At 35.8% G+C, this 26,683-nt stretch overlaps 1 protein-coding gene across 2 annotated transcripts in view; it reads right to left on the bottom strand.

The window, feature by feature from the left end:
* ABCB7 (ATP binding cassette subfamily B member 7) overlaps positions 1–26,683 on the bottom strand; it is a 163,987-nt gene that overhangs the window by 19,445 nt on the left and 117,859 nt on the right. The window contains exons 5-15 of one of the 2 annotated variants that reach the window (XM_019438180.2): positions 19,596–19,728; positions 18,201–18,469; positions 17,478–17,566; positions 17,298–17,385; positions 16,256–16,430; positions 15,111–15,268; positions 14,385–14,548; positions 14,100–14,229; positions 10,855–11,026; positions 7,206–7,309; positions 3,332–3,439 (exon numbers count right to left, since the gene is read on the bottom strand). In XM_019438180.2, the coding sequence (XP_019293725.2) occupies positions 3,332–3,439; positions 7,206–7,309; positions 10,855–11,026; positions 14,100–14,229; positions 14,385–14,548; positions 15,111–15,268; positions 16,256–16,430; positions 17,298–17,385; positions 17,478–17,566; positions 18,201–18,469; positions 19,596–19,728 (1,590 nt within the window). The remainder of the gene's footprint in view (positions 1–3,331; positions 3,440–7,205; positions 7,310–10,854; positions 11,027–14,099; positions 14,230–14,384; positions 14,549–15,110; positions 15,269–16,255; positions 16,431–17,297; positions 17,386–17,477; positions 17,567–18,200; positions 18,470–19,595; positions 19,729–26,683) is intronic. The other variant, XM_019438181.2, reaches the window with a different exon arrangement.

Genomic DNA, 26,683 nt, shown 5'->3' with positions numbered 1-26,683 from the left:
TTACAACTGTTATATCTTCTTGTTGGATTTTTACCTTTTATCATTATGTAGTGTCCTTCTTCTCTCCTATTACAATCTTTGTTTTAATGCCTGTGTTGTCCAATATTGCTGTCCAATTGCCTGTGTTGTCCAGTATTGCTCTCCTGGCTTTCATTTCACTTCCATTTACAAAGTGAATGTTTTTCCAAACTTTCAACCTCCATGTGTCTTTAGGTCTGACCTGAGTCTCCTGTAGGTAGCATTTAGATGGGGCATGTATTTTTTATCCATTCAGTAATCTTATGTCTTTTGATTGGAGCATTTAGTCCATTTACATTCTAAGTAATTAATAATAGGTATGTAATTATTGCCATTTTGTAACTTGTTTTATGGTTTGTTTTTATAGTTTTTCTCTTGTTTTTCCATGTTTACTTTCTCTCTTCCCTTGTGATTTGATGGCTTTCTTCAGTATCATGCTTTAATTACTTTCTCTTTACTTTTTGTGTATCTACCACAGGTTTTTGATTTGTGGTTACCCTTAGGTTCATATATATTTTATGCATATAGAGTCTATATTATGTTGATGATCAGTTAACTTTGAAGTCATTTTAAAAGTACTAAAATTTTACTTGCCCCACGTTTTATATATATGTCATACTTTACATTCTTTTGTGAATCTCTTGACTTAATTTTTATAGATACATTGATTTTACTGTTTTTGTACTTTAATCTCCACACTGGTTTTATAAGTGATTAATATACTACTTTTACTATGTTTGCATTTACCTGTGAACTTTTTTCCTTTCATAATTTTCTTACTCCTAATTATGGCCTTTTCTTTCCAGTCAAAGAATTCCTTGGGATGCCTTGGTGGCTCAGTTGGTTGAGCGTCCGATGTCGGCTCAGGTCATGATCTCACAGTTCGTGAGTTCGAGCAGGCTCTGTGCTGACAGCTCGGAGCCTGGAGCCTGCTTCAGATTCTATGTCTCCTTTTCTCTCTGCCCCTTCCCCACTCATGCTCTGTCTCTCTCTGTCTCTCAAAAATGAATAAATGCTAAAAAAATTTTTTTTTAGAATTCCTTTTTTCTTGAAGGCTGATTTAATGGTGATAAACTCCTTTAACTATTTTTTTTTGCCTGGGAAACACTTTATCTCTACTTGTGTTCTTAAGATAGCCTTGCTGAGTGGAGTATTCTTGGTTACAGGTTATTTTTCTGTCAGTACTTTGAATATACCATGCCATTTTGGTCTGCAAAATTTCTGCTGAAAAATGAGGTGAAAGCCTTGTGGGGTTTCCTTTGAATATAACTGTTTTCTCTTGCTGTTTTCAACATTCTCTATCACTAAATTTTGCCATTTTAATTATTTTGTGTCTTAGTATGGACCTCTGTGGGTTGATTTTGTTGTGGGTTCTGTGTGCCTCCAGAATCTGGATGTCTGTTTCCTTCCCCAGGTTAGGGAAGTTTTCAGCTATTATTTCTTCAAATAAATTTTCTGTGCTCTTCTCTCTCCTCCTTCTGGGATTGCTGTAATGTGAATGTTGGAATGCTTAGTGATGTCACTGGGTTCCCTTAATCTATTCTCAATTCTTTTTTTTTTTTTGCTATTTGGCTTGGTTTCTTTCCATTACTCTTTTAGCTCACAGATACATTCTTCTGTCTCCTCTCATCTGCTATGGATTCCCTCTAGTGTATTTTTAATTTTAGTTATGAAGTTATTCATCTCTGATTGGTTCTTTTTTATATTTTCTATCTCTTTGTTATATGTTCATTGAGATTCTCCACTCTTTTGTCTAGTCCAATGAGTATCTTTATGACCATTACTTTGAATTCTTTATCAAGCATATTGCTCATCTCTGTTTCATTTAGTTATTTTGCCTTAGTTTTGTCCCATTCTCTCATCTGGGGCATATTCCTCTGTTTCCTCATTTTGTCCATCTTTTTGTGCTTGTTTCTATGTATTAGAAAAGTAAGCTAAGTCTTTGATCTTGAAAAGGGGTGGCCTTATGAAGAAGAGGTCCTGTGGTGTCCTGTAGCATCATGTCCACTGTTCACCAGAACCAGGAGCTTCAGGGGTGTCTCCTAGTGGGTTGTGTGCACCCTAGTGTTGTGGCTGTGTTTGCCTGCAGTCATGGGCATACCAGGCAGGGTTTGGTCCCTGTGCTGTTTAGGAAAGAGTCTGGGGTCACTACAGGGCTGTAATTCAGCCTCTCTGCCTGGGCTGCCATCATACCAAATTGCAGGGTGCTCTTGCTCTGTTGTCCTCTGAGAGGCTTTCAGTGGTTGGTGGGGCCTACAATCAAACCATATGTCTGCCCCCATCCTTCTATTAGGGCTGCAGTAGCATTGATCTTCAGGGTACTCTTCCTGCCTTTTCCTGAGAGGTTTTTATTGGTGGGCAGGGCCAACAGTCAGACCAGATGCCTGCCCAGTCTGTCTGACATTGCTGCAGTTGCACTGCTATGTGTGGTTATCTTCTCCTCTCCCCAGGACAGTAGTCACTTTGGAGTGGTTCAGGTCTCTGTGAGGGCTGCTTACAGGGTGTCTCTTGGCAGGAGCTGCTTTGAAAGGATGCTTGCTAAGTGGGGTGGATATTCAGAATGCAGGATATAGTGTACGTTGTGTTGGCAAGATAGGTAGACAGTGTTCCTGCTGGTTCCTGCAACTGAATGGGCTATCTAGACTGGGGGCTGGGGTAGGGAGAAGTGGTAACCAACAGCTCTTCCGTTCTTAGAGAAATCTCCTAAAGATCCCTACCTCTCCTGCACACATTCTGAGATTAGTAAATAAATGTACTTCATGTATATCCCAGGCACTTTTAGAAGTGGTGCTTCTATGCTATATCTTGGCGGGTTTTTTTTTTTTTGTTATGCTGGCTCTTTAAGGCAAAGGATTTCATTTCTTATTGCCCTGAGGGCCTCCCACAGCTAAGCCAGCTGAGTTTTAAAGAACCTGGCATTAAATCCCAATGATTGTCAAAACTCACAAAGTTAAGCCCCATGGTTTTCAAAGCCTAATGTTATGGGGACCTGTCTTTCCAGTGTAGTTCTCCCTTGCCTGGGGTGCTTGGTGTGGGGTCTGCTCCTCCCCTTTTCCCTGCTTGTGGTGTTCCTTCTGTTCATGATTAGTCTCAGTAGGATTTTGGTTCCAGACTGCATCTGCCCCTCCTACCGTTTTCAATATGGCCTTCCCTGTGCAAAGTCTGTTCTGCCAGTCTTCTAGGTATTTTCTGTGTTAGTTGCACTCATGTGGCTATCTATGTGTGTCTGTGGGACCAGGTAAGCTCAGGACCCTCCTACTCTGCCAACTTCTCAAGTCTCCCACATACTAAACTTTAAAGTTAAATCTTTTACCTGGTCCAAGACAATGATTTCATCTGCATCAACCACTGTTGACAATCTGTGTGCAATGAAAATAGAAGTTCTGTGTTTGACTGCATCCCTCATGGCACCAAGAATAGTCTGCAAGTTTGACAACAAGAGTAAGAAAAAAATCTATTAGGTAAATGTAAATTAAAATAATCATACATTTCTTAAAGAAACATATACAATGCCAATTTTGTATTATATAAACTTTATACCACTACCAAATATTTTCCCTAATGTAAATAATTACTAAGAAGAGGAGAAATTGATCAACACGAAAAGGCAAATATAACCACATTATTGTGGAAAAATTATCTGAGATAGGCAACATTTCTTAAAATTACAAAGACTGGAAGAAGGTGGATATTTCTATACATAAAAACAAACATAATAATGATGAATACAGTGATATCAGGAACATGCTGGTTATATTTATCGGCCTATGAGAACAAAAATAAAATGAGGTAGGAATCAAGTAACAGGATACAGAAAATTACAAAACAATCAATAGAAAGGAGACTCAAAGGGTACAGAAGCATTTGCTTTTCATTATTTCAAACTTAGAGAACAGAAAGGGCAACAAAGACAACTGTGTATGTTTAACTTGAGCAAACTTCCCTTTCAAAAGTATTCTGACTTCTTTATGTACCATTGATCGATGGACACTTGGGCTGCTTCCACATCTTGGCTATTGTAGATAATGCTGTTATAAGCACAGGGGTGCATGTATCACTTCAATTAGTGTTTTTGTAATTTGGGGGTAATTACCCAGTATCACAATTACTGGACCAGTAGCACAATTACTGGATCATAGAGTAATTCTATTTTTAACTTTGAGGAACCTCCATACTGTTTTCCAGAGTGGCTGCATCAGTTTGCATTCTGATCAACAGGGCACCTTTGTTCCTTTCTTTCCACATCCTCACCAACACTTGTTATTTCTTGTGGTTTTGATTTTATCCATTCTGACTTGTGTGAGGTGATATCTCCTTGTAGTTATGATTTGCAATTCCTTGGTGATGAGTGATGTTGAGCATCTTTTCATGTGTCTGTCTGCTATCTGGATGTATTCTTTGGAGAAATGTCTGTTTATGTCTTCTGCCCATTTTTATAAATTAAAAAAAAATTATTTAAATATACAATGGAAAATAATTCAGCCATAAAAAAAAATGAAATCCTGACATTTGCAATGACATGCATGGAGCTACAAAGTATAATGCTAAGTGAAATATGCCAGTCAGAAAAAAGACAAATACCATATGATTTTACTCATAAGAGGAATTTAAGAAACAAAACAAGCAAAGGAAAAAAGACAGAATGAGACAGAGACAAATCAAGAAGCAGACTCTTAACTATAGAAAAGAAACTGATGCTTATCAGAGGGGAGGTGGTTGGGAGGATGGATGAAATTGGTAATGGGAATTAAGGAGTGCAATTGTTGTGATAAGTATTGAATGATGTATCAAATTGTTGAATCACTAAATTGTACACCTGAAACTAATATAACACTCTATGTTAACTATACTGAAACTAAAAATTTAAAAAGAACAAAAACCCTTATGTCATGATGAACTGAAAAAAAAAAGGTTTTTTTTTCACCTTTGCTTACACAGCAAAGTTGTCACTTCAGAAGACAATGAAATAAAGCTGAGAATGAAATGTCTAGCTCCATTTCCCCTTGCCACAGAAGCAAGGACAGCTTCTTCCCAACACCTCTGGCCTTTTTTGATCACAAGCATTCTATAGAAGGCACGTTGAAATGGCGAGGGGCTACCTTTGTCAAAAGAATTCTGAAAAGCAAGTTTTTAGAATCCATTTTCCCCAAAATATCCAAGACTCAGAAGAAATGGGCCAAACTGCCCAGTTATAAACAGAGGGAATGACTCTGAGACATTGGCCCTGAATAGTCAACAGGGAGAGCCTAACTGAATAAAGAGCAAAAGGAAGGAAATAGGGAAAAAAAGGTATTCTGACTTCTTAATGAATTCTGGAAAACATTTTTTATTACAGTATAATTAACAGTGTTATATTAATTTCAGGTATATGATATAATGATTCAATAGGTTGTTTTTTTTTTTTTTTTGAGAGAGAGAGAGAGCGAGCACAAACAGGGGAGACAGGCAGAAGGAGAGAGAGAAAGACAGAGAGTGTGAGTCTTAAGCAGGCTCCATGTTCAGCACAGAGCCCGATGCAGGGCTCGATCCCACAGCCCTGATCATGACCTGAGCTGAAATCAAGAGTTGGATGCTCAACCAACTGAGCCACCCAGGCAACCCTGATTCAATAATTTTATGTGCTATTCAGTGCTCATCATGATGAGTTAATCCCCTTTATCTATTTCACCCATCCTCCCACCAACCTCCCCTCTGGCAAGCACCAATTTGCTCTCTGTATTTAAGAATCCATTTGCAAAACACATTTTTGTTTACTGCCTTTAAAGTATAAGGGAGTTGTGTATATATTCAGTTATACTTGGAAATACGGGTCTAAGTATACCTAGCAGGATGGAAATAGCAGTGTGGGGCTGGGCATATATCCAATGGCTCCCTAAAGATATTTCTAAACATTGTATTTATTAAAGGAATAAAATGATCAAGAGTAGATGGTTACCCAGGAGGGAAGACCTTATGTTTTACTAGGGCAGACTAAAAATTACGTGCAGGGCCAATTCTAAGAAAAATTGTGATGTCTGTGGGGACTCATTGTCCTTATTCTCAAGAACTTAAGGTCTGACATCCTACTAAGTGCTCTGGACCTTTTAAAAGAGGCCCACTAAAATTTACCAAATCTTCTAGTAACTCATTCCCTTGGTGGGGAATTGTCTACTAGCTCTTATTGGGTTATACTCTGGAAGATAATAAAGATACATGACTGTTAAGAATTATAATTTGTGGTAAATGTGAATGATACACTTTTAGGTATACAGTTCTTGTAAGCAGATTCCTATTTTGCCTATGAATGGGTGTGGTCCTGCTTAAGGTTCCCTTTAAATATAACAAATCCTCATGCTAAACAAGCCACTTAGATATTAAACTATTTTAAACATATGGCAGATCAAATAATATGCCCTGAAACTTAACTACACATGCAAATATTATCCCATACATGCTGTAAAGCTGAAATTAGGCATATGCTTCAACACTAGGTTTTTACTACATATTTGAGTAAAATGTAGGTGAATGGAGGTAACAGATAACATATGCCTATTTTCAGTTCTATATTAAGGGGATCCATTCATGAAATTGCCATTATTATTAAGACTTTTATATTTAATGCAAAGATGTTGTTATGAAGTATAATGTAGTTGCTGGGTAGTACCATGACATCAGGTGTCACAACATCTTGTGACTGCAAAACATCTTGGTGCTGCAAAACCTTTTTTGTGAAATGAATATAAATTTATACTACCACCACAGGCTGTGTGTGCCTGACTTGTACTATCAGTGAGTTGCTCCACGATAAGTGAAAGGCTTTCTGGTGTATACTGTCACAATAATTTACACGACCTGTTTTCATGAGTGTTAAGTGGCAATGGCAGAAAGACTAAAATGTTTTTCCTTTGCAGCAGAGTAGGCAAGTCTTACAAGCTTTTCAAGAGGCAAGGATGATAACAGTCACACGGTTCTAAAAGGAGACACTTTTGCAAATGGACTTAGCAATGTGATAGTTCAATGCAACTTAGCATTCTTGATAGTTATCAATACTTGCTATATAGGGGAAAAGGGCCAGGTATTTTGCTCTATCCTACCTCCTACTGAAGTTCATTCAGAATACAAAAGAATGTAGCCATTTTACTGTAACTTCCAAGGAGAAAAGTTAAGCATTGAGAATTGAAGAGCATGGCATTTTCATCATCATTTACCTCTTCAGTAATTGAATCTAATGATGAAGTGGCTTCATCATAGAGAATGACTGGGGGGTCCTTCAAAATGGCTCTTGCAATTGCTACTCTTTGCTTTTCTCCTCCTGGTAAAGAAAAATTTAGTTTAAGGATATATAACATAACAACATTTTATGTTTCTAGTATTTCCACTGATCATAACCACCAAGTAATGCCTTTAACATTTACCTCTGATCACTGTTCATTTTACTCAGTTTTAAGAGTCTAAGTTCATATATGATATCCTTTGACAAACTATACACTCTGCTCTGGAACATAAATATAATTCTGGATTCTGACTTTGTGGCAGGTAAAGAGAAAAAGGAGAAGTAACAGCTTTGATTCCACAATTATTCCTCTCACCGTAAATATGCTCATTACATTTGTTACTTTATATTACTTCCCAATTGACAGCATCTCAGAACAATTTCAATATTAGAGAACTAACAAAGACAAAACTAAATTCAATATCTGAAACCTGGAATCTTGGAAAACACAAAACTGAATATCTAAATGTATTTCTTGGGGTGCCTGGGTGGCTCAGTCGCTTAAAGCGTCTGACTCTTGATTTTGGCTCAGGTCATGATCTCATGATTCGTGAATTTGAGTCCCACATCAGGCTCTGCACCGAGAGTGCAGAAACTGCCTGCCCTTCTCTCTCTCTGCCTCTCCCTTGTACCTTCTCTCTCTCTCTCTCTCTCTCTCTCTCTCTCTAAACAAACAAACAAACAAACAAACAAAGGGGCACCTGGGTGACTCAGTTGGTTAAACATCTGACTCTTGATTTCAGCTTCGGTCATGATCTCATGGTTCACGAATTCAAGCCCTGCATCGGGCTCTGTGCTGGCAGCACAGAGCTTGCTTGGGATTCTGTCTCCCCCTCTCTCTGCCCCTCCTCTACTCACACTCTATCTCTCTCTCAAAAATAAATAAACATTTAAAATAAAACTTAAAACAAATAAAGAAATAAATTTATTTCTTAGCAAAAAAGTACCATTCAGCCAGTATTCTTCTCAAGGATTTTTTCTGGAAGATATTACTTTTATTGCACCCTTCAAAGTTAAAGGTATATACTCGATACCTCGTATTTCACCTTAGTTACTTGCTATGGTCTCTAGAAAAGCAGAATTTTAAAACAGAAAGGAACAGAGACCCAGAAAGGTTTACTGGGTTTAGTCAAGGTCACAGAGCAAATTCCAGTGGAATCTGGGCTAGACCTGACTCTCATGCCAATGCTCTTCCTATCATAATATGCAAGCCCATATTTATTCCTAAATATACTCTAGTGAAAACAAAGAAATCTTTTCCTCCCTTACTGGGAAGGGAAGTAGGTCTAAAGTCATCAATCTTACACAAAACTACAGTTGGAAATATAGAAGATGATGTTTTGCTGAATATGCCCCTCTTGGCTTCTTTTCTGTTATCCAGTAATTTATCAATGTCTGAACAAACTTGTATTTTTCAGCTTCAGTAACCTCTTCAGGAAGCAAGCTCCACCTATTTATTGGTACACTTTATATTTCTTCTGCAATTATTATTTCCAACCAGTAAAGGGAGCTCCTTATGTCTAATACTAGTACATAAGTTTATATTTATACTATCCACATTCTTCCCCATTCAATAAGATCAAAATTCTCCTACCAAAGCAGGCATCATGCCAGAACTATCTGCTTACCCACCTGGCAACTCAGTGGCAGAAAGCGCCTAAAAGAAGTAGATACTCAGAGGAAGGACTAGTTTAGACATGCCTCCCAAATTTCAAGTGGAAACCAACTCAGTTTCAATTCTATTCAATAGAATTTTGGAAATTGAAGAAGAAACATTTGTTTGTTCCCTACCATAAATATTAGCATAGACACTAAATAATACAAATGCTCATTCAGAGAGGTCTAGCTGTAAGGCGATGGGTATTAGGTAAGAATACAATTTCTTTAGCCATTCTTACTCCCAAAGGCATGCAGATAGGAAAAATTTGATTGGAAAATGGCATGTGGCATAACTATCTGAAGCAGTCATATATTGAGAGGCCTAGTTTATACTATGTGAAAACTTGTATATCTTTAGAATTAGGCAACTGGACAAATCATCTGGAGGTGGTCTGGTTAGCTGGACACTACTACCATTAAGAGCAATGGTAAAGTATAAAGGGGGACTGGAATGATGCAAGTATCTTATACTATCAGGTGATAATCAAAAAAAACCACTACAGGGGCACCTGCGTGGCTCAGTCGGTTAAGCGTCCGACTTCAGCTCAGGTCATGATCTTGTGGTTTGTGAGTTTGAGCCCTGCATTGGGCTCTGTGCTGACAGCTCAGAGCCTGGAGCCTGCTTCGGATTTGATGTCTCTCTCCCTCTCTGCCACTCCCCCACTCATACTCTCTGCCTCTCAAAAATAAACATAAAAAAATTAAAAACACTATAAACCAACCTAACTTGAAAACAATCTTTGCTTAACATTTCCTAAACCTAGATCAAAACTTTCTAATGGACTGCAAATTCCTTGAGAGCAAGTCCGTTTTTGCTTCATCTTTTTAACTCTTAAATCATTTAGCATATTAGCTTGTACATAGTATGTACCTAATCAATGTTGTGAATAAATGAAACCAGTTTGTAATGAAAACAAATGGGGACTCATTAAAATTCACGGAGTATTCTTCATTTTCTTTTCGCCTCACCTCCATCCTTAATCTACCTATTTCCTCCCTAAATTAAACTAGAGTGGAGAATAAATGTAAAGGGTATAGTGTATTTATGAGTTACAGTAATACTTTTAGGCATTAGATAGCATTACACTTCTGGAATTCAAATAATTTTTGGTGAAAAAATATTTTTATGGATCCTCCAAAAAAATTGTTTTTTTTTTTAACGTGTATTTATTTTTGAGACAGAGACAGACAGAGCATGAATGGGGGAGGGGCAGAGAGAGAGGGAGACACAGAATAGGAAGCAGGCTCCAGGCTCCGAGCCACCAGCCCAGAGCCCGACGCGGGGCTTGAATTCACGGACCGTGAGATCGTGACCTGAGCTGAAGTCGGATGCTTAACTGACTGAGCCACCCAGGCGCCCCAAAAATTCAGTTTTTATAAGATAATGATTATTAAACCTAGCAATCTCATTATTAAACACTTAAATAGAAACCTACAAGCCCCAAAATTTACTTGATCACTGAACCAACAAGAACATGAAAATGAAGTTAACTGTAAAGAAACTACAGCAGTTAAGTATATCAAGTGTAAGGAAGTCTAAAGCATTGAAAACATCCTGCAACAAACTAGGAAATTATGATGAGATACACTATTTACTATAAAATGACTTTTGCCTCCTCTTAGTACTTTCTCAGGTGAATAATGATCTTCACTTTCCTTTAATATTAAAATTATGGATAATAAGTTAACACTGATCTGAGCACATATCAGTAATCTACTATTAAGTACTTACTGTTTGCAGCTGCAAGTGAAAACAAAACAAAACAAAAAACATCTGCATGACTTGAGAAGTTATTTCCAACATTATTTGCAGTGATGGCTGAGACCTTCTTGAAAGTGACTGGATGAGCACTCGGTATGTACTCTGTCATTACATTTTCTAGAAAATGGCTCTATACAATGGGACAGATCTAAAATCTGATTACCTGAAAGTTTGAGTCCTCGTTCCCCTACTTGTGTGTCATATCCATGTGGCATTCGAAGAATTGAATCATGGAGTCCAGCTAATTTTGCCACTGCATACACTTCCTCAGGTGAAGCATGGATGTTTCCATATAAGAGGTTGTAGTAAATAGTATTGTGGAAGAGGACAGCATCCTGGAGCAGATTTATGTATACATACATATACATGTATATCCATTATAAAAAATTCAAAGAATTTAGTAAAGACATAAAGAGTAAAATATAACCCCTTTATCATCCCCCTCATCCCTGCAATCCCATTTCCCTCCCCAGTACTAATCACCACGAACAATGTATTGAATATCAATCCAGATTTTTGATACATTTATATGCCATACACTTTTTTTTTCACATAGGGGAGTCATACTGTATCTATATCTATAAATATATAATTTTATAAATTGCATTTTTCACTTAACATACCCTGGAAATTGTTCACATCAGTAATCCTACCTCACTGTTTTTAATAGTTGTATGATACTAACAATGTATTTATTTATTTCTCTATTGATAGACATTAATGTAGGTTCCAAATTTTTGCTACTACAATGTTGGAATAAAATAGCATTACATATAGGAATTTGTGCACTTGTGTATTTCTGTAAGAAGGATTCCTAGGAGTAGATTGATGAGTTAAAAGGGAAGCATACATTCATCCTTTGAGAGTACTGCCTGTCTTCCAAAATGCTCCAACAGTATACACACTTCAACCCATATTTTATGAGTTTGTCAGGTCCCTGTTTTCTCAACAGGCCTGCATATTAATAAGTTTCAGTTGTTGCTACTTTTGTGGGTAAAAATTGCTTTTCATTTAAATTAGCACTTCCCTAATTACTAATGAGGCTGAATATGTTATATGTTCCTCAGAAGCTTTTAAACTGGACACAGAAAACAAAGGATTTATACACTATAGATAATTTTTTGGAGAAAGTTCACTGCAAGCATTCATTTGATATTTCATCTTATTTTGACTTAGTCTCTAAATGGTTGAAAGGCAACAGTTAGTAAAATGAAATAAAATGGCTCCATTACTTTACCTTAACCAAGATAATTAATATCTTCTTTAATATCACAATCAGCCCCAGAGTTTCAGGTATTACTTCAAATAATATTTTAAACATTTTAAGCCAACTACTAATATAAAAAAGTTTTTATATTGAGATGGTACTTAACCCCAATAAGCTTGAAGTTCTATAAAAAGAAAATACTTATTTTTAAATATTTTATATTCAGAAAAGTTAATAAATGCTATCTGGAAACTTTGAAAATTCAAAAAATATGGTAAAATAAAAATTAATTAAATAATCCATAATCCTATCATGTAGTGATAACTGCTATTAACATTTGGTGTGTTTTCTCCTTTCTCCTCTACTTAACATGTATTCCTTTAAAATTATAAAATTGAGATTTTATATTTTGCTTGGTATCCTCTTTTTCAACAAACTTTTATTTTAGTATTTTTCCATGACACTCAATATTCTTTACAAACAGCTCATTTATAAATGGCTTTTTGCCACTTGATTCTATGGTGATAATTTAACCATCTACTTATTGTTTTGGATATTTACACTGTTTTCAACTTCTGTTATTATAAATGTTTTTAACTTCTGATATTAAAAATAATACTGTAATGACCATCTTTGCATATAAAAATCTGTTCACATCTCTGTTTATTTCCTTACTAAAACATCCTAGAGGCAGAATTATTGGAATAAAGGATTTGAATATTATTCTGGCTCTTGCTGCTTGTCAGGAAAGCTGTATACTTACACCAGACAAACACCAGACTAGCCATTTTACACAGCCTTGCCCAAACTGCACATTATGAATTCTAAAATCCTTGCTGACAGGTGAAAAATGGTATCCCATTGTTGATTTAATTTACATTGGTAAGGCCTCCAGTGAGGATCAGCGTCTTTTTATTAACCATATATATTTTCACTTGATATACAGTTTAGGTTAGTGTTTCTCAACATAAAGTCTATTGTGAATTATCTATATCAGAATCATGTAGGAAGCATATTCAAAAATGCAGGGTTCTGGGCCCCACACAGCCCTCCTAAATTAGAATTAAGGTGTGTGAAAGAGCTGGAATTTCAATAATCTCCCTAGGCGATTCATGCACACTAACATTTGGGATTCTCAGTGAAAAAGAGGGAGGACGGGGCAGAGTGGCATGTGTCAGATCACTTAGAGGCCTTTTATAAGCTACATATCCCTGTCTGATCCCTTTCTTACAGTTCTCCTAGGAGTTTAATTCAGATTCTAGTCTGAAACTAGTTTCCGGGTCTCTCTGTTGGCTTTTAGCATAAGAAAAATTTACATCCTATAAGGCATCCTTGTCTTCTCAGATTTTGCTCAGAATTTATTTTTCCCCTAAAGTCATTCAACAAATATTTGTTAAATGCTTGCTATGGGTCAGGCACTGTAGGTGGTTCTAAGAAGTCAGTGGTAAACAAGGCATAAACATGGAAGCAGATAACCAAACTGCTTTTCTAAGTTTTATAAATTCACTACATTGGGGTACCTGGGTGGTTCAGTTGGTTAAGCGTCTGACATTGGCTCAGGTCATGATCTCATGGTTTTTGAGTTTGAGCCCCCCAACTGGGCTCCGTGCTGACAGCTCAGAGCCTGGAGCCTGCTTTGGATCTGGGTCTCCCTCTCTCTCTGCCGTTCCCCCTCTCGTGCTCTATCTCTCTCTCAAAATTAAATAGATATTAAAGAAAATTTTATAAATAAATAAATTCACTATGTCAAAAACTGTTCAAAATTATAGTAATAGCTTTAAATTACTGAGCATTATGTGATGGATATTGTGCTTAGTGCTTTATAGATATTGTCTCTAATCCATAAAAATTCTATCCCATAAGACAGATGGTTATTATCCTTACTTTAAAGATAAACTGAGAACCAAGACCACAGAACTTACAAGGGTTAGAGCTAGGGTTAGAATCCATATCTGTCTGATTCTAGCCTGGGCTCTTTCCATTATATTATGCTATCTTTCTAAGATCTAAAAAAATTTTTTTCCATCATTCAGATTTTTCATTCACATTTTTTTAAGACTTTTTGGTAACAGAATTTACCTGTAGGGTCTAATGCTTCCTACTTAGTTAGCAATATACTCTTTGGATTCAAATTATTCTAACAAAAATCTACCAACCCAGTAAGTTTTTCCCCAAATAGGTTTTCTTCCTTTTTTAAATACCTGAGGTACTACTCCCACTGCCCGCCGAAGGCTTTGCAGGCTCACATCTTGTATATTTTGACCAGCAAGGTAAATGTTACCCTTTTGAGGCTCATAGAAGCGAAACAACAGCCTTACTATTGTGCTTTTTCTGAAATTGAAGACAAGAAAAGGTTAATTAGCTCTTACTGGCATTAGGGAATCCCTGTTTTAAACCACTGTAATCATTTTATGATAAAGAAAAAATATTACATTGAGAATCATCAATCAATGATGTAGAATTTTATAAATAACTAAATTACCCACCCTGACCCACTACCTCCTACAATGGCCACTTTCTTTCCTGCAGGCACTTCAAAAGATACTCCATCAAGGACTTTCTGCCCCTCAACATATTCAAAATGCACATTATCAAAGACAACCGTAGATGTCTGTGGTGTGATCTGAATGGGAGATGCCATTGCCTTGTCCTAGTAGGGAAGAGAAAAAAAGCCGCTTTATATACCATGTAGACTACAGCTATGTAGACAATTTTCTAATTCACAGAAAAAGGGAAAAAATGGGGAAAGAGGAGGTTTATAAGTAGTGTTAGACCACTTCCAAGCATGCTTTTAAAGTTTTTTTTTTTTTAACTCCTCACTAAGGTCAAGAACTCCTAAATGTTTTGATTTTTGAGCAATTTTGGGGGGCAGGTAGAGGGATGGTGGGCAGGGGAGTAAGGATGTTTAGGACATGAGGAAAGGCAATCACACATTTTATACCATGATTAGCAAAAGTAAATCAGGTGCAAGTACAAATAATTCAAGTTAACAAAATTTAGCTTCTAGGTATAATATTCTTTGCTAACATTGTAAGGTTTCTAAACATGGAAGTAAAAGCTCTAACAACCTCTTAATACACATCATAGCCCCAATTCCTGCAAAAAAGAAACTGGTTTGCTAACATGGTGATGTAAGAATATTCCCTTAGAATAATCCTATTAATGGGATGATGCTCACATGCTGTTTAAAAGGTACTAAATAGATTACTTACTTTAATTCGAGTGTCTACTTTGAGTAGAGTAAACAAGGTGTTCATATCTATCAGTGCTTGTCTAGTTTCTCTATATACAGTCCCCAGAAAGTTAAGGGGCAATGAAAGTTGAAAAAGCAGTCCATTCACCATTACTAGATCTCCAACAGTAAGGGTACCTTAATATGTAGTTGACAGAAGAAAAAAAAGGTATTTTAGATGTTATAAACTTTTCCAGCTTAAGATAGAGAAGTTTATTAGTCTGGAATATAATATTCTATAACTATAATAAATTTTAAAAATTTATGCTATAATTTTCATAGCATAAAATGCACATAACCAGTAACTCTTAAGGTCTATGCAAATTTAAAAGCATTTTAATTCATGATTTAGGAATATAGAGAACTTGATATAAGTGGAATGGGAACCACCTACCCATACACTATACATAATATACGCACACAAAAAAAGAATAGTTTAAGTGAAGATAGAAATGGATGGCTAAATATCTCTCTCCTTTCTTCCTAAGACACTAGCAAGTTTCTTTGCAATGTGAAATAGAAAAAAAAAAATTTAAGTATATATTAAAAATTGGAACAAATGGGTATCATGATTGGGAATGAAACCATATATTAAGGTCACAGTGAATGAATAAATCTTAACTGAGTGGGCAGATTACAGAAAAGAGGCAGAGACATTACTCACTTTTGAAATGTTTTGCAAATGTAAATTAATAGAAAGATTAAAATGTAACTTGTAATTGTAAAAAGTATGTGTGGTGCATTTTAGTTCTTTGGACTAAACACTAAATTAATTACATTGCTTTCCAGGTCTACAAGAGAAATTAGAAATATCAGATGCTAAAAAAAGAATTTACTCCTGAAAGAATCAATATGTAGCCTCACAAAATGGATAAACAGTAGTTCTAATTAATGAGGGAGCCAGTGCTAAACTTGTAGTGTCAAACAAAAGGAAGTTAAAAAAAACCACTATTATACAATTAAGAAAACACATTCTGATATAAAAAGGAAAGTAATCCAAGGATGTTAAAGCACTCTATTGAATATGCTTTATAACTAAGACTAATATATACATTCCTTTCATCAATCCTTATTTATAAAGGTTAAGAAAAACATCTATAAATGTGAAAACTGCAGATCCATTACCTGCCACGATTCCCTGACTGGCGAGCACCATAATAGCCGTTAAACCAACACTGAAAATAGCACTTTGACCAAAGTTCAGCATAGCCAGAGTAGAGGTACTTTTCAATGAAGCAGTCTCATATGTCTTCAGAAATCTATCATATCTTTGTGCTTCATAGTTCTCATTATTAAAATACTACAAAATATACAAAAATAGTTATTACATGCAAGTACAATTATAATTTTTCTCTTAAGTGATTAGTATCCTTTTCATCAGACTTTATGTATGGATTCAATTTTGTATTGCCATACTCCACTTTAAAAACTTTCAATACATTGAGCTATGGTACTCCTGCAGTTTTCCACAATGAACTATATTTGAAAAGTCCATAAAATTCATTGCATATTTACTGAAGGCCTGGTTAATTTAAACCCAAATCTAAAAAAAAGTGTTAATGGCACTTCCTTTACAAAGCTTTCTTCCCCTGATCCTCTGAGACTGAACTGACAGTTCTCATTGCCCCCACCACTTTATGCTTTCTTTTATAGTCAACTGCATACTTAACTATAATTCTCCCAATTTACGGGACTTAATTCTGGGAGGGCAAGCCTTTTATCAATCATTTTTACCACACTTCCCCATCACAGGACTTAGTGTAGTGCTTTGGACACAAGAACCATTCAGGAATATTTGTTAAATGGAAAAATGGACACATAAATGAGAATTAATGAAAATCACTATATGCTAGGTCCTCTGAGGGACAGTCAAGACCTTACATGTCAGTTTGATTAGCTTAGTGTTAATTCTGAATCAAGATGCTAAATATACTCATCACTTACAAATTAATTCAGAAGGTAAAATTCTGATGTTGCCACACAAAAACTGAGGTGGAAAGAGAGGAGAATTTCCAAATAAAGAAAAATAATAAAGTACAATTATTTCATCACACTTAGAGATCCTATCCTAATCTGAAGCTCTAACTTACAGCACCTATTCAGCTAAATGGCAGAACAAATCTCTGTGCAGTGTGAAAGGGAGAGGAAGTATAATTAAACATATTACCTTCACAGTTTCATAATTCAGCAGTGAGTCTATGGCAGCATTACCTGCATCATTATCTGCTTTGTTCATCTCTATTCTAAATCTAGTTCTGTAAGACAAAGATTCACATAGGCATGAAATTTTTGCTATGTAAATGTAACTAATTTCTGAACCTTGACTGGCCTCTAGGAAATACTTTACCTCCACCGTGTAACAGCAACTGTGAATGCTGTGTATGCACCAAGTGTCCCGAGGGTTACTAATGCAAACTGGGCGCCACATCTATAATACTGGAGAAGGCAAAATAAGAAATGATAAACAGTCACTGTTCTTGCAAATAGCTTATAATATGTAACAGCAAATATCAATCAAAAGATTTTAATAGAAATATGTTGATGGGAATTGTATAAATAAATAATTTTGTGAGATATCAAATACCTTAGAAAAGCTACTTTAGGTAACAAGGGAAGAAAGCCACTACACTTGCCACATTGATACTACTGTCATATGCTAGGATAAAAATAATGCAATAAGCCTTAAGAGGAATAAAATGTATATATACAGTCTTAATTACAAAATATGAAATTGCTTAAATGTTATAAATGGTGAATAAAAATCTAGATAATCTGAGTATACCAGTCCAAAGTCATATACAAAAATCTCTATTAACAAAAAAATTACAAGCACTAAATGACTGATCTATGTGTAGAAGTGACCAGCTCTTTACAATAACAACATGATAAAGATTTTGAATGGTCCCTTGAAGCCTGTAGCAAAATAATTAAATAAACTGCATAATCCTTCTGGTACCGTGGAATTTTGCTTTCAAACCATGAGCATTCAATAGCACTACAGCTTCCAGTACTAAATAGCTTTCAATGAGAATGTAAGATAAAAGCTTGTTATGAAAAATTTTTTACTTACCAAAATACCACTGACAAGAGTCACCTCGAACATGATGGGAAGAAGATTAAATACTAAAGCACTCAGGACAAAACTGATACCCCTTGTCCCTCTGTCAATAGCTTTTGATAAAGCTCCTGTCTGTCTACTCAGATGGAAAGCCAGATCCAGGTTGTGAAGATGGAGAAAGACATTTCTGGCTATTCTTCGGATTGAATTTTGGGCTACCTTGCCAAATACTGCATTTCGAACTTCATTAAAAAAGGCAGCTCCAGCTCTTGATACACCATCTGACAAGACATTCAAAAGAAAAAGTGGGATGTGAAAACATTCGAATCATAGGAGTGTAAAAATGATAAACATATGGCAAGTAAGAAAGTACTTACACAATAAATGAATACATCACAGAATACTTCCATTAAAAGAAACCTAGAAAGCAAGCATCTAGCCTAGTGAGTACCAATCCTTCCACCACCCTGAATCCCTTTCAGTGTTATTTTCCTCTATAAACTCCAGATGATGAAAGATTTTTTCCAACTAAATACTTGTTTTTAAGTTTTAAAAAAATTTAATGTTTTTATTTTATTTTTGAGAGACAGCGTGCTAGTGGGGGAGGGGCAGAGAGAGAGGGAGAGCGCTGTCAGCACAGAGCCTGACGTGGGGCTTGAAATCATGGACTGTGAGATCATGACCTGAGCTAAGTCAGATGCTTAACTGACTGAGCCACCCAGGTACCCCTCCAACTAAATACTTTTAATAAGTAGCACCCCGCATGGCCTTATTGTGGATAAATGTACAATATCTGTACAGGTTTTTTTGATCTAATCCAATTCCCCCGAATAACAAATGATAAAATCGAGATCCTGAACAATCAAGTGCCTTGACTAAAGCATGCCCCCATTCAAACCTCCTGAGTCTCATAAAGTGTCCTTTCTAATGCAGGAGTAAACAAAGCAACATATTCTGTTCTTTAAAAATGGTAAATGTGTCAAGGCTATTGAATGTAACTTAATGAAGCATTAATATACATATAGCATTATTTAGCTATTTCCCATTAAGCAGTTAACAACAATAACAAGAAAATAACTAGCCTTATTTTCAGGAACCTTATTAACAATTATTAGAAGTGGTAATTATGAATTTATTATTAACCAACTACTATTAGAAGTGGTAATTATGAATTTAATATCTTATTTCATGTTATATTTTTCTAGAACTTAAAAAATGAAACTGTTTTTACAGAATTTTAGAAAACATAAAGAATTTTTTTAAACTACCTATCAAAAATCACATGTAAAACGATAAACATCCAAAATGCTAACTTGTGTTTGTGGTAAAAAGGTCATCTGCTCAAATATGATGAAACCCTCTTGAAGAAAGTCAACACCTGTAGATAGATTAAAGAATCACACATACAGCCAATCAGAACTGCCGTTGCCATGGTTGCAACTGTATTTGGTGCATCACTCAGGTTCAGCATGTTTCCCGACATCTGGTTGAGGCTGTCTACAGCATATTTAAACATGAAGGGAACCACAATATTCATGGCCTAAAAATATAAAAGCAATTATCCATCATATACAAAATATTTTCTAAAAGTACAAGTATTTACCTTAAATTAGTGTTTATGGGAATGTTTAGATATTAATCATTTACTAGTATTGAAATGATTTTCCTAGTTTATAAAGATAAAATCTTTGGCATTGGAGAGCTGTCATTTCAGGACTCCTACCTGACACTGACTGCCATGTTAATATTAATTTATAACTTACGTGCATTAGTCAAATGCTTGGGCCTCCATGAAATAATCCCTGATCATTTACTCGAAATGCTCTCTCCATTATCTGAAATCCTACAGAGCTTCTGGCACTTAAGGCAAACTGCCTTATATGATAGTTCTTTATATATATATCTTCTATAGTTCTATATAAATATATCTTCAATCATACATACACATTCAATCAAATATGTAAAATTATTTGTTCACCAAAATAATAGTAAAACTAAAATTATATAGCAAGAAAGTATCTCAAAAGCAATAAATTACAAGTATCTCTGTGGCTGACTCACCATTGGGGGGAAAAAAAAACCACACACACATAACACTGATAGATCTATTTGCCCCACAAAAAGATTCCTTTGTTCAGAGAAGAGGTGGGGGAATTAGTGAAACAGATGAAGGGAATTAAGAGGTACAAACTTCTAGTTACAAAATAAGTCACAGAGATGAAAAGTACAGCATAAGAAATATAATCAATAATATTGTAATAATGTTGTATGGTGACTACATTTATTGTGGTGAGCACTGAGTAATGTATACAATTACTGAATCACTGTATCGTATACCTGAAACTAATATGACATTGTATGTCAACTATAATTCAATAATAAAAATTTAAAAAGATTCCTTTGCTCCAATACTAAAGAAAACCCACTAAATACCAAACTAAGCTTTTAAAAACCAACCTATTTCTCCATGAGAATATACCAAAAAATATGAAAACTATGGGTATAATGCTTTCATATGTTCAAGGCAAATATTCAATCACTCACATTTCACATTTTCTGCAAGGTTACAGTATCAAATACACCAACTATCATTTAAGAATAGAAAACTGATTAGAATGCCAAAGCTTTAAAGAAATTAAATTCATATACAATAACATGTGAAAGCAATTCTGTTAGGCTTACCAAAAACAATGAAATCCCACCCCTTGTAAACATTCCATTTAAAGTATTGTCAACAAGCCTAAGTTTAGCTGACAACTGACAAGAGCTATGTAAATCTTACCAACCAAGATTTTGAAGTAAAGTGTACAAGTGTCCTAGCAACCAAGCAGGTACTCTCATTCAATAATATCATTAAAATACACAGCAGATGTTGGAACACTTTTAAGAACGAAACAGTATGGGATAAATTGCTTAAAGTTTTTTTCTGACTTCTAAAATATAATCTAATATAATAGCAAGTTTCAAGTATGACAAAATTGTCGATTCTGATTCCTATATAATCATATAATCTCAAGCTCTTGCTTCTGCTTGAAATGGCCTACCTGCCAGATTTACCTGCCTCTCCATTCTTCAAAACCCACTCTGAATACCATTCCCTTCTCTGAAACTTGCAGCCCATGTGACATTCTTCCGATTTTCCAACTCCTCTTTTTGATGGTTTATACATCAGTATCTATCATTTTTATTATATATTTATCATTCACATTCTAGGAGCAATGTGCACGGATATACTGGCTTCTCAACCTCAGTTCACAAACCTTTTGTGGCAAACAAACATTTTGTGAACAATACCTACAGGAATCAGGTATGGTGCTATGTACTTTCACAAAGGTAAAAGCTGAATGAAATAACAATTCCATTAAATGGATATCCGTGTAACTGAGGAAACTCAGGTTCCATGAGGTTTAATAACTTGTCTGGGAAGCAGCAGAGCTGGGATTAAAATCCAAGACTGACTTGAAATTCAGAATTTTCTTCTAGTATACCATAGCCATATTAGCAGCTCATAAAGCAAGAGACCATATTATTTTACTACATTTGCACCCTAAAGTGGATGCTCTCATATGTGCTGTTGAAACCAGCTATAAAGTATGACACAACTAATTTAAATAAATCATAGCTGATTCCAGGGTTTCCGTATAATAAGACCACATCCCCTCACTTGCATTCCAATACAATTTCTTGAGTGGGAGAAAAAGTGATAGTTACAGCTAGCACGCAATTCTCATAACTTACAGCCTATTATATCTTTGCCACAGCCAGAGTGCATAGTGACCAAAACTAATTAATGTATCACCAAGAAAGTTGTGTAATTTTACTTTCTTGAAAATGTGTTTGGGTTGGTCAAATATGTGAGCATCTTCAATTTTTTTTTAACATCGATTCATTTTTTGAGAGACAGAGAGAGACAGAGTGTGAGCGGGGAAGGGGCAGTGAGAGAGGGAGACACAGAATCTGAAGCAGGCTCCAGGCTCTCAGCTGTCAGCACAGAGCCCCATGCAGGGCTCGAACCCACGGACTACGAGATCATGACCTGAGCCAAAGTCGGATGCTTAACCGACTGAGCCACCCAGGCGCCCCAGGAGCATCTTTGTAATATGAATGTCATCTGTCCTGTATTTTTATTGGCAGAAAAAAGGCAGTTAGCATAATGCTAAGAACATAGTACTACCTCTAATAATAATTGTTAATTACTTCCAGTTCTCCCAAAAACGTAATTTTAGAAAGGAAAGAAATAAAAAACACAAAAGAAATGGAAAGGATTATATTATGCGTATTTTTATTAGTACATGTGTATTGGCTGCACTGGCCTTGTGATATTTTGAGCATGGGGAGGGTGACAAATACTGGTTTTCCCTAATACTCTGCTTTCACTAGAACTACACTTAAACCATTTCAGAGAAATGTGAATTTTCTAAAAACATTTTCTTTTGAAACAATTGTAGACTCACAGAAAGTTGCAAAAGTAGTACAAAGAGACTCGACCCTTCACTCAGCATCTCCTAATGATGACATCTGATATAGCTATAGTTCAATATCAAGACCAAAAATGTACATTGGCTCATTACTGTTAACTAGACTACAGAACTCGCTCAGCTTTTACCATATTTAAATATGTATTCAGTTTCTACCATATTTAAATGTGTATTCATGTATGTGTGTGGTTTGTATGTATTACCAAATGGTCCTACGCCATTTTATCCCATGTTCAGATGCATGTAACAATCACCACAGTCAAGATACAGAACTACCCCATCACAACAAAAGAAATCTCTTGTGCTACAGTTCTTTATATTCACTCCCATCCCACCTCCCCCGACATCTCAGTCCCTGTCCCCTGGCAAGCACTAATCTGTTCTTGATCTTTATAGTTTAGTAATTTTAAGAATATTATATACATGGAATAATATAATTTGTAATCTTTTGAGATCGACCTGTTTTTTTTTCTCAGCGTAATGCCCCTGAAGTTGATCAAGGATGATGCATGCATCAATATCTCATCTTTTATAGCTGAGTACTATTCCATGGATGTACCGAATTTATTCAACCATTCATCCCTGAAGGACATTTTGGTTGTTTCTAGTTTTGGACTACAAATAAAAAGATGCTTTGGAAATTTTCATACAGGTGATCATAAGTTTTCATTTCTCTAGGATAAATGCCCAAGAGTACAACTGCTAAGTCTACACTGAACTTTTTAGGCAACTGTCATGCCCTTTCTGAGTGGCTGTACCATTTTACATTCCCACCAGTAAAGTATGAGTGATCCAATTCCTCCACATCCTCACCAACATTTGATATCATCACTATTTTTTATTTTGAAACTATTTTAATAAATGTATAGTGATATCTTTTGGTTTTAATTTGTTTCCGTGACAGCAATGATGTTGAACATCTTTTCATATTTTGATTTTCCACCCATATATCCTCTTCTGTAAAATATCTGTTTGTGTCTTTTGCAAATTTTAGAACTGGGTTGTTTTTTTGTTTTTGCTATTGAATTTTAAAGTTCTTTATATATTTCTAGATATAGAGGCCTTTGCTGGATATGTGATTTGTAAAAATTTTCTGCTGGTGTGTAGTTTGTCTTTCATCCTACTGAGAAGTCTGAACTACCCCACCTAGCGGTCAGGAGGGGTTCCTTCCTGTAGGAGTCAGTGGAGGCGAAGGTAAGAACCTGTACTTTCAACCCCACCTGCAGTAATGAGGCAACACTCCATCCTCACTGGAACAGTGTCACAGGAGGCCTCCTAACAAACAAAAGATTTTAAAAAGATCCAGAATCTTATAGCATAATACCCAAAATATCTGGATTTCAATAAAAAAAAAAATCACTCCTTATACCAAGGACTACTAAGATATCAACTTGAAATAAGAAAATACAATCAACAGACATAAATATTAGAACTATCTGATGAGGATTTCAAAATAGCCATCATAAAAGTGTTTCAATGGGGCACCTGGGTGGCTCAGTCAGTTAAGTGTCTGACTTCAGCTCAGGTCATGATCTCACCGTCCATGAGTTTGAGCCCCACATCGGGCTCTGTGCTGACAGCGCACAGCCTGGAGCTGCTTCAGATTTTGTGTCTCCCTCTCTCTGCCCCTCCCCCACTCATGCACGCGTGCGCCTCTCTCTCGCTCTCAAAAATAAACAAACATTAAAAAAATAAAAGTGCTTCAAGGAGCATTTATGAACATGCTTCAAACATCAAAATATATAATGTCTCAGGAGATAAACAGAGGACATAAAGAAGAACCAAATGAAAAATCTAGAAGTGGAAAGTAAATGGCAGAATTCAAAAAAATCTGAATGGATGGGCTCCGTGGCAGAATGGAGAGGACAAAGGAGAGAATCAGTCAACATGAAGACAGAACAATAAAATTTACTGAATATGAACAACAGAGAGAAAACACTAAAAAGGGGCAGGAGGGCCTCAGGGATCTATGGACTATAAAAAAAAAAAAATCACTCCTTTTTAGAGTCCCAGAAGAATAGGAAAGTGTGAAGCTGGAAAAAGTATTCAAAGAAATAATGGCTAAAAATTCCCCAAATTTGGCAGAAGACATAAACTTACAGATTCAAGAAGCTGAGCAACCTCCCCTCCAAATAGGGAAAACCCAAAGAAATTAAATTTTAGAACATGAGAGAGTGTGAGCTGGAGAGAGGGGCAGAGGAAGAGAGAGAGAGAATCTTAAGCAGACTTCATGCTCAGCACAGAGCCTGATGTGGGCTCGATCCCATGACCTGAGGTCACGACTCAAGCTGAAATCAAGAGTCAAATGCTTAACCAACTGAGTCACCCAGGTGCCCCTCAAGATACATTATAACTAAAATTCTGAAAGCTGAAAACAAATTTAAAAATCTTAAAAGAAGCTACACAAAAACAATACATTATATATAGGGGGAAAAACAATTTGAAGAAACCAGATTTCCAGGGAGGCCAGCAGGAAGTGTCAAAACATTTTTCAAGTGGTAAAAGAAAAGAACTGTCAAATTAAAATCCTATAACTAGCAAAACGAGCTTTCAAGAATGAAAGGAATATCACAATGTTCTCAGGTTAAGGAACACTAAAAATTAGTCACCAGCAGACCTCCTCTAAAAGAACTGCTACAGGGGAGCACCCGGGTGCCTCAGACGGTTAAGCGTACGACTCTTCATCTTGGCTCATGGTTTGTGAGATCGAGTCCCACGTTGGGCTCTGTGCTGACAGCACTGAGCCTACTTGGGAATCTTTCTCTCCCTCTCTCTCTGCCCCTTCCCTGCTCATTCCCCCCCACCTCTCTTAAAAGAAATAAATAAACTTAAAAAAAAAAAGAACTGCTAAAGAAAAGTCTTCATACATATGGGAAATAGAAGCAGAAGGAAATCTGGAACATCAGGAATGAAGAAAAACCAACAGAAATAGTTAAATATCTGTGCAAATATAGTAGCCTATTCTCTTAAGTTCTTTAAAATATGTTTGGTGGACAAAAGCAAAAGTTAAATCATTGACCATGGGGTTTTCAATGTATACAGATATAATACATAAGATAACCTGTAAACATAAGGGGGGAAGGTAAAGTGACTTATAGGGCATAGTAAGGTTTTTACATTCCACTTGACATGGTAAAATGTTGATTCTAAGTAAGCTGTGAAAAGTTAAGTACCACTATTGTAATTCGTAGAGTAACTGCAAAAAAAAAATTACACAAAGAAATAGGCTAAAAGGCACAATAGATAAATTAAAATGGGATAGTAAAATGTATTTAAGTAACACAAAAGATAGCAGGAAAGGTGAAATAGAGTAAGAAAGACGAACTGGCAAAAATAAAATAAAATGATAGACCAAACTCCAAATATATCAATACTTACCAATATAATTATCAACATATAATGACCAATGTAAATACATAATTATTAATGTATCAATATGCTAGCAATGAACAACTGGAAACCAACATAAAAAAAAATTACAATCCCCCTCCCCCCAAAAAGAAATCCCTAAGTATAAACCTAATCTAGGGTTTCTCAATCTTCAGCACTATGGACATTCTGGGTTAAATAATTCTTTTTTATGGGAAGAAATATTCTGTGCACTTTAGGATGTTTAGTAGTATCCCTAACTTCTACCTACTACATGCTGGTGACACACTCATCCTCAACTGTGACCATCACAAATATCTCCAGATAGTGCCAAATATCCCTCAAGAGCAAAATCACCTCTGGCTGGAAACCAGTGGTCTAATCAAACATGTTCAGTGTCTGTATGCTGAAAGCTATAAATGCAGATGAAATAAAACAAAGGAAATTCAAGTAAATGGAGAGAGATTCTATGTTCACTGACTAGAAGACTCAATATAGTAGGGATGTCAATTTTCTCCAAATTGGTCTACAGATTTAAAAATCCATTTAAAAGTCCTATATGGCTTCTTTGTAGCTACAGACAAGATTACTCTAGAATTATATATACACATAAAGAAATTAGAATAGCCAAAACAATTTTAAAAAGAA

This window comes from Panthera pardus, unplaced genomic scaffold (assembly GCF_024362965.1).
Source record: "Panthera pardus isolate Hobbes unplaced genomic scaffold, ASM2436296v1 HiC_scaffold_27, whole genome shotgun sequence".
NCBI lineage: Eukaryota > Metazoa > Chordata > Mammalia > Carnivora > Felidae > Panthera > Panthera pardus.
The sequence above is the reverse complement of the archived record's forward strand: the minus strand, read 5'-3'. Positions and strand labels throughout refer to the sequence as shown.